Raw genomic sequence first — 14372 nt, 5'->3', positions numbered from 1 at the left:
TCTGCAGTACAAATGGGACTCTATGCATCCTGAGCCCTGGTGTTCCCCACTCTGCCACACAAAGGACAATCTCCTTAAAACAACACAATGCAGATATTGAGGTCTACTGTAAATTACCTCCTCAGAGAGGAAAAAGTAAGAAAAGGTTAGTAAGATAGAAGTTCAGTATAAGAGAATGAACATCCAATCAAGAATCTAGGCATAAGAAAATTTTCTGTGATGAGTGTTTTGAACTTGCCTGAATGTTGGTGGCGTCTTTGTATGATTCGTCACAGGCTGTGGGTAACATCTCACTGATCCATTCTTCTAGCTCCTCAAGGTCATGGTGGAATTGTTTCAGATCCGCTTGGTCTCCAAGCTTCGTCCGCTCAGCAATCAGTTGTTGTTTGAGAGCATTCCATCTGGATGGAAACCACCGCATCACTCCCTGCCCGCCAAACCTTGCCCTTTACTCTGATGCAATAGATACAAATTCTTTCCACTCTCCAAACTGTCCCTTTTCCTTTCACACAGTCCCATGGTTTTCAGATATAAAAGGCAGCGGTTAACTGAGGTAATGTGTAAAGTCACTTTCCCCTCTTTCACTCTGTATACAAAGTTTAGATCAGCAAATTCCCCAAGATGTCGGGTTAGTTAAAGGTCTGGAGAAAGGACAGGGACTCCGAGTATCAACCCCATCGTGATGCTAGCAAAGAAACACTCAGCTATATTTTCCTGTAGCAGCAGGTCTGACCTGTTGAGTACGTGTTGGAACCGAGTAGCAATTTCTTCTTTGGCATAGTGGTCATCATCTATGAGTTGGTCAGCAAAATGCCCTAGATCAGTGATCTTCCCTTCCTGGATAAAAGAAAAGACCTCAGGTGCTTGAAAAGCAGGCCAATGGTTTCAACCCTGGTTGGATCCTTATTAGATACCTTTTATGGCTTCAGGGGCCACAGGACCAAAGAGTACATGCCAATGGGCAGGTGCATTTTAACTCAACAGGTGGAGAAATAGTGACCATACTGAGATGAACCGCTGATATATAGTACTGAGTTCCCACAGAGAACAGGTGGTTCTGATGCCTATTGTCATGGATAAATCCTGCATGGAGTGTTGAAATAGGGACATTTATGGTTTTAAATTTTTTTGGCCAGTCCTGAAGCTTGAACTCAGGGCCTGGGCACAGTCCTTGAGTTTCTTTCCTCAAGGTTATCCCTCTACCATTTGAGTCACAGCACTACTTCTGGCTTTTTCTGCTTATGTGGTCCTGAGGAATCCAACCCAGGGTTTTATGCTTGCCAGGCAAGCACTCTAACACTAAGCCACATCCCCAGCCCCAAATTTTGGGTTTTGAATGGTGAAGTTAAAGATAGAATATCCTATTATCACAGGTGATTTGGGTACTACAGTGTCAAGCTTCCCTGCCTGATCCCCATATCTGTAAAAATGTGAATGAGAATCAGAACACCAGGATTTATGTCATGATTACTAACAGTTCTGATTAGAATGTTTGTATTAGTTTATCACCTGGGCGGTGATTGCTTTGTCCAAATCATCACGTTTCTTCATCAAGGCTGCCAGGCTGCTTAAGGAATCCTCATCATCTGACCTCAGGGAACTCTCACGTGCCATCATCCAGCTCTCAATCTGCTCACAGTTTCCTCGGAACAACTGCAGGGTTAAAATGACAGAGGTAAGGCATGTTCAATTCAGTTGGATCAAGGGAATTGTGTTCTCCCTCTCCCTCAGTATCAGCACTGAGGATCCTGTGAGGGCTGCTTACATTCTTCCAGAAAACACTAAGTGAATCTGAGCTACACCAAGTTTAAGGGTGATATTTCCTATATCCTATACCTGGTGGATATGGACTGGTCATTTCAAGACTTTTAAACATTACCCCTAGAGGTAGCCTGGGATAGTCCTACATTTTTCCCTCAAAAGCTGGAAGTAGGGGTGGAGGGAGGGAAAGTGGGAGAAAAACATGGGAAGGAGTATCAATGTTCAAGAAGTATTGTACCCACTACCTGATGAATGTAACTATAAGTCCTCTATACATCACCCTGACAATAAAATACAATTCTGATATATTTATATGTGCTTAATTGGGTATTTGAAATTGGATAAGGAAGGGGGGAAATCAAAAAGAGCAGGGGGAGAGGGGAGGGAAATGGGGACCATGTTATGAGAAAGGGTATCAATGTTTGTGAAGTAATACACCTTCTATCTGGTGAATATAATGAAACCCTTCTATTAATTACAATAAAAAATAAAGTAAAAAAAAACTTAAAGAAATGAAAAGCTGGAAGTATCCTTTCCTTCTCAACTTTGATGTACTGATATATCTTGTTTTATCAATAACTATCTCTTGTATTAGTATGTTGCATGCTACATTTCTAATTTCAGTATTAAAAAAGGAAACATTATTTTACCAATATTTGTGGCACCAGGACATGCACATAATAACAGTGAAAATCAGTCCATGTCTTAAACAATCAATAAACTTTAATAACACCCCTTTGTGTCCAGGGGTACTATCTTGTTTATTGTTCTCACATGGACAAGAGTAGGAAAAAAAAGCAATGTGCAGTCTACAATGCAGAGTACAGTAGCACATAAGAGATGCTCTTAGGTTTATAACAGAAAATTCAGTGTGTTGAATGCCTGTTATAAACACATAAAATGGCTACAAGGAAAAGACTGAGGTGAAACCCACATAACTGGGATTTGCTGTACCTGCAATTCCAGACATTGTTCTAGCATCTTCTTGCGTTGTTCCCATTCCTTCTCCAAATTATTCCTTTGGAGCTGGACAGTTTGAAGCTTACTTGCAATCTCAGGACTACTGCCATGTCCACTCTTTATAAGTTCTGTGCCAAAGTCTTCTAAGGACTGGAAGGTAGGAGCCTCTGCCTCCATCTCTGCATGATTCTCCTGTGGGGAAAAGTTGCGGGGGGGGGCGGGGGAAGAGCCTGGTGAGACCAATCCTGGGAAACCATTATAAATGAGGGTCAGTGATCAGGTCATGTGATAAGTGGTTGTGGGCTTGGCAGCCATACCTGATGTCGCTCCAGCAAGATCTCTGTGCCAGTTAAGTCCTCAGCCAATTCAGGGGATGATACTATGGCACCAATGCCTTTGATCCAGTTCTCTAGGTCACTAGGCAGAGACAGTGGGATCATCAAGAAAACTTTGCAGCTGACTACAGGGTAGTCTGTCAAGGTCTATTTTCTACTCTTGGTAGTCCAGAAGTCAGACAAGATAAACTGAGATATAGTCTCCCAAGGGCAAACATCAACCCTGCCTTAACGTAAACCCTGTGTATGATGGTTAAATTTCTTATAAGGAATGTTCTTAATCTTGCTTAATACATAGAAAATCTTAGCTCTGAATACAGAGAGATCTTTTCTTATAAACAAAATTTATTCAAGCAACTCTTGGGAAAAGGAAATGAAAGTTAAACAGTAATAGCTCCTTTAAACTCTGAAAGCAGAAGTATCAAAAAGATGTAAAGTAATCTTATTTTTTTATTGTAATTAGTAAAAGGGTTACATGATATTTGCCAGATAGAAGGTGCATTAATTCACATACATTGATACCCTTTCACATGTCTTGGTACCCGTATCCCTCCCCCCCCACACCCCCACCCGTCTTGGTTTTCCCCCCTTCCCTATCAAATTTCAAATATCCAAATACAAATAAATTCAATAAATCAGATAACAAAGTGAGATACTATACCAATATGAGATAACCAAGAGACAGCAAAGGAGATGAGAGACAACATAGTATATTAAGGACAACAATCATTCATTATATGGCTTTTGTTTCACTATCCTGGAGGTCCTTTCAATTAGCTTCACATTATATGTCCTTATGTATCAAGATTTTGCTCTATTGCAAATCTCTGCTAGTAGAGCCCAAGGTTTCTACTGATTATGACGAATGAGGGAAACCATTGAGCCTAAGTTCCTTTGAGTCTGGCTTACTTCACTTAATATGATTTTTTCTAAGTCTTTCCATTTCCTAACAAATGGGGCGATGTCATTCTTTCTGACAGCAGCATAGAATTCCATTGTGTACAAATACCACAACTTGTTGATCCACTCATCAACTGAGGGTCATCTAGGTTGGTTCCATATCTTTGCTATGGTGAATAGTGCTGCAATGAACATGGTTGTGCTAGTGGGTTTAGTATGGCCTTGTTTCTGGGTGGTTGGGTAAATGCCAAGTAGTGGAATTGCTGGGTCATAGGGGAGTTCTATGTTTAGCCTTTTGAGGCACTGCCACACTGCTTTCCATAGTGGTTGGACGAGTTTGCACTCCCACCAACAGTGTAATAGTGATCCCTCCTGGCCACATCCCCTCCAGCATCTGTTGTCATTCGTTTTCCTGATCCTGGCCATTCTAGCTGGAGTGAGGTGGAATCTTAGAGTTGTTTTGATTTGCATTTCTTTTATGACCAGAGATGTTGAGCATTTCTTCATGTGTCTATAGGCCATTTTTGTTTCTTCTTCAGAGAAGACTCTCTTTAAGTCTTTGGCCCATTTTTTAATGGGATGGTTGTTACTTTGGAGGTTAGTTTTGGAGTGATTCAATTTTTTGAGTTGTTGATATATTTTAGATATGAGGCCTTTGTCCGTTGTTTGGTTGGTGAAGATCTTCTCCCACTCTGTAGGCTTCCTGATTAGTTTACTAGCTATGTCCTTTGCCATACAAAAGCTCTGCAGTTTAATGCAGTCCCACTTATCCAGCCTTTCTCTGATTTGTTGTGATTCTTGGTCCTTATTAAGAAAGTTTCGACCTGTGCCAAGGAGGACTAGTGTATCTCCTATTCCTTCCTGTAGAGTTTTCAGTGTGTCAGCTTTTACCTCCAGGTCTTTGATCCATTTGGAGTTAATTCTAGTGCAAGGTGACAAAGAAGGATCCAGCTTTAGTTTTCTGCAGGTGCTTAACCAGTTCTGCCAGCACAACTTGTTGAAGAGGCTGTCTTTCTTCCATTCTATTTTTTTGGCTCCCTTGTCAAAGATTAGGTGGCCATAGGTCTGTGGTTTAATATCTGGGTCCTCAGTTCTATTCCATTGGTCTTCAGGCCTGTTCCTGTGCCAGTACCAAGCTGTTTTGAGAATTATAGCTCTGTAATAGAGTCTAAAGTTTGGAATTGAAATTCCTCCAGCGCTGTTCTTTCTGCTAAGAAGTGTTTTTGCTATACGGGGTCTTTTATTATTCCATATGAAATTTTGGATTGCCTCTTCTATTTCTTTAAAGAATGACATTGGGATGTTGATGGGTATTGCATTGAATTTGTAGATAGCTCTTGGCAAGATTGTCATTTTCACAATGTTGATTCTTCCAATCCAGGAGCATGGGAGGTTTTTCCATTTCCTTAGTTCTGCTTTAATTTCCTTTTTTAGGGTTTTAAAGTTTTCATCAAAAAGGTCCTTTACATTCTTAGTTAAGCTAATTCCTAGGTACTTTATTTTCTTTGAGGCTATTGTGAAAGGAGTTTCTTTCCTGATTATTGCCTCGTTCCTCTCACTGTTGGCATAAAGGAAGGCAGTTGATTTTTGAGGGTTGGTTTTATAGCCTGCTACTCTTCCAAAGCTTTGAATCAGCTCAAGGAGCTTGGGAGTAGAGTCTATAGGATTCTTTAAATACAGAATCATGTCATCTGCAAAGAGGGATAGTTTTATTTCCTCTTTCCCTACTTAGATCCCCTTTATGCTTGCTTCTTGCCTTATTGCACTCGCTAGGAATTCTAGTACTATGTTAAAGAGTAGTGGAGAGAGTGGGCATCCTTGTCTCGTTCCTGATTTTAGAGGGAATGGCTTTAGATTTTCACCATTAAGTGTAATACTAGCAGTAGGTTTCTCATACACAACCTTTATTACATTGAGGAACGTTCCATGGATTCCTAGTTTCGTAAAGTAGTCTTATGCTCCACAGAGTTTGGGGGCATTATGATTCCTCTGCAGTATTAAAGAGTAAGAATGCATGTTGAGGAGGTTGTCATCTGACATGTAACAGTAATGATATATATATATATATATGTATACATATGATTTTTCAGGAATGGATGTGAGTACTCTTTGTTTATATTGTCATTTTTAAACAGTGGGGTTTCACACGTGTTCTTTTGACTCTACAATGCATTATTTATTCTGACTACCTCTGAGCTAGCACTGGTGTGTGTGTGTGTGTGTGTGTGTGTGCGCGCGCGCGCGCGCGTGTGTGTGTGTGTGTGTATGTGTGTGTATGTGTGTTGTTTCATCATGATTATCTGTAGTCTTGGCCTCTTCAGTGGAAAGAAAATCTCTGAACCTACCACTCAGGCGTAGCACTGTAGATAGAATAAGCCCTTTCCAGAAATTTACTTTATTTGCAAATGTGGCTTTTATATTCCTGAAATGTTTAATATTTTAGGGCTTCAGGCACTGAGTGTGACATTTGGGCATGGAACGTAATGGTGGTTTACAAACTCAGCAGAGAACTGCCCCAATATCCCCACTGCTCCCAAGGCTGTGCTCAGTGCCAGATCTCGAAACTGCCTATTCTGCCTGGTGGAAGTCTACCTTCTGAACTTTACCTTGCTTTGCTGAGGAACAGGTAGAATTTCTGGGCCTCGTTCAGGTTCTCCTTACGATCCTTTGTAAGGTCTTGCAAAGTAGCCCAGGCCTGGTTTAGCTGTGTTCGCTGTCTCTGCAGATCCTCTGTGGCGTCGGGGTGGGATTCACAGAGTCGCTCTGCTGTCTCCCCCAATATAATGACCTAGAGGAGATAAAGAAGGTCTGGTAATCACCTGAAGTTAGTGGAAGAGGCCTGAGTCCTAATATTCATCTCCTGAACTAAGTTTCTGTTTATATACACATAAAGTAGCAGCAACCTTTTCCTTCTTAGGTCAGTGTTATTGAGGTCAAAATGGACCTTACTCTTGATTTTAAAAGGAGAATTCATTCGTAAGAAAATGCAAAGACTTGGATAAAATTATTTTAAGTGAAGTAAGCCAGAACCAAAGAAACATAGGCCCCATGGTTTCCCTCAGTTGTAATAATTAGTTGTAAGAATTAGATTTTCCTAGCAAAGGATCACAATAGTTCAACAGTCATGTACATATGACCATGTAAGATAATTCGAAACAAAATGAACTCCAAGATATGGAAGCAAGAGGTTTTGTTTTGTGGTTGTTGTTTTTAATGCACTAAGTGAAGTTAGTTCTTTTTTCTTTCGTTCCCCCTCCCACCCTGCTATGGTTTGTCCCCTGTTGCCACTGTATTTGATTTTGGTACCTGGTGTATTGTAAATACATTTACTTGGATTAGAGAAAGGAAAGGGAACAACAAAATAGTGAGACAAAAGACAAAGAGTGAACCAAATGGAACAGCAATACCCACAAGACAATATCTTAGAAATGAACTTTACAACTTTGGTGCGGGGCGGGGGGGGGGACTGAGGGTAGAGAAAGTGGGAGAGAATGTGGGAGGGGGTAACAATGTTCAACAAGAAATGTACTCACTGCTTTTTGTATGTAACTGTAGCCCCTTTGTACATCACCTTGACATTAAATTAAAAGAAAATAAAAAGGAGCAGTCAAGCCAGTTGCTGATAGCGATCATCTTAGCTCTTAAGAAGCCTAAGATCTGAGGATCAGAGTCCAAGGCCAGCCTAGGCAGACAAAGCAAAGAGACCCCTATCTCTGATTAATCAGCAAAAAGCCCAAAGTGGAAGTGTGACTCAAGTGGTAGAGTGCCAGGCTTGAATGGAAAAAGAAAGCTCATGTCCCAGAACTGGCACAAAATAAATAAGTAGGTAAATAAGTAACTACATAAGAAATAATGGCGGGGGTGATGGGGTTAAGTGACTTTGGTGCTTAGTGACAATGTCAGCTGGAAACTCAAGCAACCTGATTCTTCATGCAATGGTCTGCCTTTGTCTCTGAGTGAAAACACCCATTTGTAGGCTACCTCCAATATGTCAAGCAAGCTCCAGGCTTTGCTTTTGAGTTTTGAGATAGGAAAAAACATATCCACTTCCTAACTAGGAAAGTTCCATAATTACCGGATATAGGTATGACCGTCCTGTATTTGCTATTTCTCCTGAGCCCTTAGTCTCTATTTACCACAAGTTCTGATCACATGACATTCATTAAAGTGGAAAAGAAATATAGAGCACTCACTTGGAAAAAGGAAATTCAATGTATTTTTCTCCACGTTTGTGGACTTGCCTTAGAGCAATGTGCAAGAACAAGTGTGATTCGAGATCAAGAGGCAAGTAAGAACCAGAGCTGTGGCTCAAGTGGTAAAGTACTTCTTGTGGACAAAATGAATCTCAGGGACAGTTCCTGGGAACTGAGTTCAAGCACCTAGGACTGGCCCAAAATAAATGAATACAACTGAATAAATTTAAGTGTGGGGTAGCACAGTGGGCAAAGTGCTTGTTGAGCTAGGACAACATTCTGGGTTCAATTCCCAATGTCAAAAAATCAGACAAAGGTAATAGTTAAAAACTCCTAAGAGGTAAATAAGAGTAAGAGCCTGGTAAGGAGAAGCAGGGAAGGAGACACTGGTATAGATGTAAGGTGAAGAGGAAAGTGATGAGAAATCTTGGAAGCATCTTCCCACCTTTTCCCCCAGAGGGATGAGGTCTCTCTCAAAGCCATCATGCTGTCGCTGAAGGGCCTGGACACTGAGCAGGTCTGAGCCAGGGTCAGCAGCATTGAGGGCTTGGCACTTCTTCTCCATCTGCTCCTTTGTGTCATCCGCTTCTCTGGCGCACAAGAGGGTCAAGAATTCAGGAGTGATGATGTGATGATGTGTGAAGAGGCAGACTAGATGTGTTCACCAGAAAGTCACCACCACCACCGGCACCATCCCCACTTCCCTTATCTTTCAATGGGCTGGGCTTTAGGCTCCTTAAACCCTCACAAGTCCTAGTGGCACAGGTACCATGGCCAGTTCCAATACATATAATTAGAAAACTAGCACTTAACAAAAATCAATTCAAGGTGATATCATTGTCAAATGATAGGTCTAAATTGAATTAGTGGTCTAGCTGAAGAGCTCAATTGTTGCAATATATCTATCTATCTATCTATCTTACATATATCTTATGATAGATTTATGATAGATATATTTATCACAAATTAGTCTGAACCACAAATCCCATCCAAATTTTATCTTCCCTTCATCCTTAAAATTACATTCACTCTGTACATCACCCTGACAATAAAATTTAAAAAAAACACATTTATACATAGAAAGATGTTTTGTTTCAATGTTTTTTATATGTGTTTCCTAGGTACGTAAGGGGTTGAGAATCACACATGAAAAAGTTCTGAAGGAATAGTCCAAGTCAGTAAGATGCCTCTTGTCTTTCACTGCTTACTCCGGGTTTAGGAATACAGGGACTTAAACTTATTGTTCCTACTGAAAGTTTGATTCACTGCCATGGAAACGTATATAAACAACTAAATGTTGTGCTGGGAGCCAACTTGGACATGAAGAAAGTGAAGTTGGTTGCCTTGGCTTCTCCAGTCATCAAGTGAGGGAGTTATTGTAGAAGAGCTCAATCTCCTACTAGAAAACTGCTGCCATCTCATTAAGAAAGGTGCAACCCGTGGCTATTATCCTACCATAGCACCTAGGTCTGTGGATTAATGTGCGGGTTCTGACTAGCAATTCTTCTTAGAGTTGAAATTCTTACCTATGAAACACCTGGACAGCATGAGCACTGCTTAGCAACTGCTGCTGTTCATCCGCCAGCCTCTGCAAGGAACCCCAGCGGGTGTTCAATTCCTAAAAGAAGCAGACATACCGGACTTTAGCCAGAGAGCTAGATGAGGTAGGCCAATGGAATTTAAGATCAGTTGGGATTTAAATGATTACTTTCATGTCATCTTCTTCCCAAATTGCATAGTTCTCCTTTCCCTTTGCACAGCTCAAGAGTGCTTCACTTTTATGGCAGTGCAGTGAAAAAGAGATTTTTGACTTTCAATGTGGAATTTTTCACCCTTGTAGACATAATCAGTGCTTATTCTTACAAAAGGTACAGGGGAACCTCTAAAAAAATAAGTGAATGTATTGTTGGTCCTTCCAAGCTGACTTTAGACACAAATCAGATGGGTTATTCCCTCTCTTCAGTCTACAGATAAGGAGGGAATGCTGAATTTTTTCTCCTTAGGTTTTTCTAAGCTCATCTCTTCCAGTGAACTTTCCTGATTATTTTCTTTCCACTCCCCTAATTCCTTTATCCATACTATCTTTGCATTCATATATTTGAAGACTGGATTTTAAGTATGTGGAAGGGAGAGACAGGTCAGTATGTGTTGTAATTTAATGATTCCAGGTCAGTTTAAATGCATGCATTCCACATTTTCAGTCCGAGATGTATTCGAGATACATTTTGTGTTAGGACTAGACGATAAGAACTTTATGTTCAACATGATGAAACACATAGGAGAAAATGAAGAGGAACTGGAGGAATGATGCTGTTCTACTTTGGGAATGCAAAGACTCACAGAGAGCCCAGAGCAGAGGCAGGATTTAAACCTGACTTGCCTCCAGATCAGTCTGATAATTCTCTAGCTTCCTAATAATTTCTCTTTAATCCAAGCTTGAATTTGTAGTCCCGATCCTTTGATGGTCCGGTCTCTGATACGCTCTGTAAGCACACAAACAAGCTGAACCTGCGTTGATGGTGTTCCTTAGAAAACAAAGGGGACTGGACTGTTTGGACTGCTGTGCTTTGTGTTCCCAACAGCCTGTTCCACAGTTTTCATAATTGTAATTTTGTGCAGGTCACAACTGACCTGTGGCATATGAATCCAAGTACACTGAAGTAAGGTGGGGATTCTGAAGCCCAGCTTCGTGATAAGGACAAGGGAAAGAGAGCCTTTGTTACCTGCCGGATGTGAGCTCCTTCTGGTGTTAAAAGTTTTTCATAGAGCAGGTCATCAGCTACTTTGTTGATATCCCTTAATCGAGGCTCATTGGTCTTCAAATCCTGAAGGATAAAATTTGTCCAGTTGCAATGTGAATCCTCCCTGGAAGTCTTCCACATTCAGTAATCCATCCCGCTTGCCATTTCCTAAGCATCATTGACACCCATCGCCAAGCTTTCTTGCAAGCACCCATCTGCCATTGAAAGAGTTCCCAAAGCCCTGGTACCTGGTAGGCCAAAGTCAAAACTGTTCAAGAGAACTACTAGTTATATAGAGTGTGAGGCCTATCCATTCTATTAAAATCTTCACTGGATTAATTCATACTTTCATACTATGATAGCAAACCATACCTGAGCTACATAGTATTATTTTCTATTGCTCCAAATTCCTTTACTTTTATGGGATTTCATTAGCTAATTTATTTCCCTATATTAAAGGACATTTGAGGAGAAGCTCTAGAATGCTTTCTCTGTCTCTGTGTTTATGTGCGTGTATACATATACATATACAATAGTATATAATATACGTATATGTGTACATAATTATATGGTGTATTTTCCACATGGAGAATACCATAAGCAAAGAAAAAGAAGGAAGTTTGCACTCAGTACTAGTTAAGATGATGGATAAATACAAGTGAAGAGGTGATGAAGGGGCTTTCAGCGGTTAGGTACATTGTCAATACTCTTCCCATTCCAGTTTATACCTCACAATTCAATTCAACCCATGCAGATTTCCACTCTAGCCCATCTTGATCCCAGGCTTTAGAAACACAGTGTGTTGTAGGTCAAACACTGAAGAATTCCTGGAGACCAGAACTCCCAAGGGGATTTTGGAGTGTCAAAGGGTGAAAAGTTAGGATAACCTCTCTTCTCTGCTTGCTTTTCTGTTACAAACAACTACAATACCCAGCAGAATGGATATTCATTACTGAGTCAATGTCAATTAGGGTCTTACATGTGAAGAGAAATGGAAACTCTGACAACCTGCCATAAAGAGTCTGGAGAAGGTTCTTTTTTATTACCCTCTGGAACTCATCAAACTTCTTCTGCAGCTCCCAGACATCATCTAGTTCCACCCCGGTGTTTTCGGCCTTTTTCTCTTGGATCCAGTCCAGCATGTCTCCTGCCTCATAGGCCAACAAAAATTCATTGTAACGTTGTAATAGACGACGTCTGCGATCTTCTGCCCGATCCAGGAGGGAATGGTAGCTAGGTGAACAAGTTAAGAAAATGGGAAGGAGAGAATAAAAGGTAAAGGAGAAAAACATGGATGAAATAGAGTGGGGTAAAATGAGCAGAGGTTGAAAAGGACAGAAAAGAAAAGAGAAAAAAATCAAAATAAGATCAGTAACAAAAGGGAGGGATGAAGTTGGAGGACAAAAGCACATTAAGAGGAGAGACCCAATATTACTTTCAAATTAAGAAAGTGAGGGGAGAGGTGGGTTGGGTGGGTTCGAATGACCAAGATGCACTGTATTCTATTCTGAAGCTGCTCTGTTGAATAGCAACTCCTTTGTACAACTACTTAAATATAATAAAATATTTTTTTAAAATAATAAAGATGTTGGCTGGAAGCATCTTTTATTAATTCAATAGTTTTTGCATATTAACTGAAAACCAGATTTGAAATAAACACTTTATTATGAATGTCAGGAGATGCTTTAGTAATCTTGAAGGAATGCTGACAGGAGCCAGAAGATGGTTCTGTGAGGGTGTGACTGCAAGCAAATGACCTAATATAGTTCTGGGAATTCGTTTTTTTTTAATTTTAATACAAAAATGTAAGTGTTTGAACCATCCTGACTTTACTCAGCTTTAAAAGTCTGTAAATGTTCATAAATGAAGAGGCACAGAGCCATGAGAAACATTTTCAGTCAGTAGGAAATGCTTGGCCAAACACTGACCAGATCCCCAGCCTCCAGAACTTACAGGTCCTCGATCTGCTCCTGGCGCTGAGCAATATTGTCTGGCTCTTCTAGTCGCCGCTGTGGGAGACCAGGTAGCTCATCATGGGCCAGTTTCCTGACATAGACAGCTGGAACAAAACCCTGATGATCCCCGGCTTCAACTTTCCACCAGTCCTGAAAAAAAGAAAAAGAGCAAATGTCCACTCCTTTCTCAAGAATCAAGAAAGGAGTATAGGTATGAGCCACTGGTGCCTGGCTGATGTCAGACTCCTGGTTATGAGGCAGGGTAAAACCCAACTGGAATACATCCTTCTGTTATGGGACAATCCTGCTTGGTCTACTTCCAGAGGTATTAAAACCTGACAGTTGCCCTGAACTCACTCATGTCATGTTAGTGCTTTTTAAAAAAATGTGGATTTTTTAAAGTGCTGCTTTACTAACCATTCTGGAGTTAATGTCATAAAGTCATTGTCACAAAATACAGAGGTCTAGGTAAGAAAAACTGACACTGAGTATGTTTGATGATGAAATTTCTTGCTCCTTGGAAGCATATTACTCAGAATAACAATAGCCCAACTCTTGTTTTTTCTCATCACGAGCTTTTGGAAATTAATTAAGCATTAGAATATAAAATTTCTCAACTTCTAAATGATAAGTATATTTTATCACTTTTTTTGCGGACATAAGGCATTAAAAAAACCCAAGCTGATAAGACATTCTTCTTTTTGGGGGGAGGTGGGATCTATCAATATTGCCAATCTGGTTCCAAATGTCTCAAACTTCTAAGCAGCTGGAACTATAGATATGAGCCACTGTACCTCTTACAAAAACAAAACAAAACTTATCTTGTCTCAGACTCTTCCTAACCTGAAACATGGCTACTCTGTCCTTTGGAATACTTACACTGAAGCAAAACAAACAGAGGAGAGCCAGGGACATCTCAGTCCTGTGGACCTATCACAGTACTGGAGCGCATTCTTCCTATTACACCTTGTATCACTTAGCCTCCTTGATTCTGTATTTCCTTAATGGTAAAATTCATTTAGGGAAGAAATACGGCTTAATGAAGTGTAGCAGATAAAGGGTTGGGGCAATGAAAGCATAGATACCTGCGAGAACCAGGAGAGATGGCTATGGAAAAGTCATTTTGTCGGTGGAAAAAAGGATGAAGGAAAAGTCACCTTGCTGATGGAGCTGAGCAGAGTTAAGACGTCATTCTTCTTCATGGTGACTTCCCGGCGGCTACGGGCCTGGAAGTCATACAAAGCCACGACCCTCACTTCTTCTGCAGCATCTTCCACTGGCGCAGCCTGCTGTTGCTGTGGGTCAGGGGTAAAAAATGTTGATTACACAACAAACCACCAGTACCCACCAGTGGTGGTGTATGTTCCCTGAGGCCTCATGGCAGAGAGCAGACTGGCTGGAATATCATCACGGCTGCCAGAGATGGAAACAGATAACCTTCAGAGTTGCTGCTCTACAAGTAAGGACACAGCTTGAAACAGTAAATACTCTACCTAAGCCACCATTCTTAAAGTGGTGGAGTGATAG

The 14372-nt window shown here is 40.7% G+C and overlaps 1 protein-coding gene across 1 annotated transcript in view; it reads right to left on the bottom strand.

Annotated features, from left to right (window-relative positions):
- The window catches only part of Spta1 (spectrin alpha, erythrocytic 1), a 66037-nt gene that overhangs the window by 21834 nt on the left and 29831 nt on the right, over positions 1-14372 (bottom strand). The window contains exons 21-32 of the mRNA XM_090339838.1: positions 14003-14140; positions 12844-12995; positions 11937-12123; positions 10873-10974; positions 9676-9767; positions 8595-8739; positions 6563-6744; positions 3039-3138; positions 2716-2913; positions 1510-1653; positions 734-837; positions 239-401 (exon numbers count right to left, since the gene is read on the bottom strand). Of these exons, the coding sequence (XP_090195964.1) occupies positions 239-401; positions 734-837; positions 1510-1653; positions 2716-2913; positions 3039-3138; positions 6563-6744; positions 8595-8739; positions 9676-9767; positions 10873-10974; positions 11937-12123; positions 12844-12995; positions 14003-14140 (1707 nt within the window). The remainder of the gene's footprint in view (positions 1-238; positions 402-733; positions 838-1509; positions 1654-2715; positions 2914-3038; positions 3139-6562; positions 6745-8594; positions 8740-9675; positions 9768-10872; positions 10975-11936; positions 12124-12843; positions 12996-14002; positions 14141-14372) is intronic.

The sequence above is a fragment of the Megascapheus bottae genome, chromosome 10 (assembly GCF_031878675.1).
Source record: "Megascapheus bottae isolate mThoBot1 chromosome 10, mThoBot2.hap1, whole genome shotgun sequence".
In the NCBI taxonomy this organism is placed as follows: Eukaryota; Metazoa; Chordata; class Mammalia; order Rodentia; family Geomyidae; genus Megascapheus; species Megascapheus bottae.
Note: the sequence above shows the minus strand (reverse complement) of the source record. Positions and strands in the feature narration are given on the sequence as shown.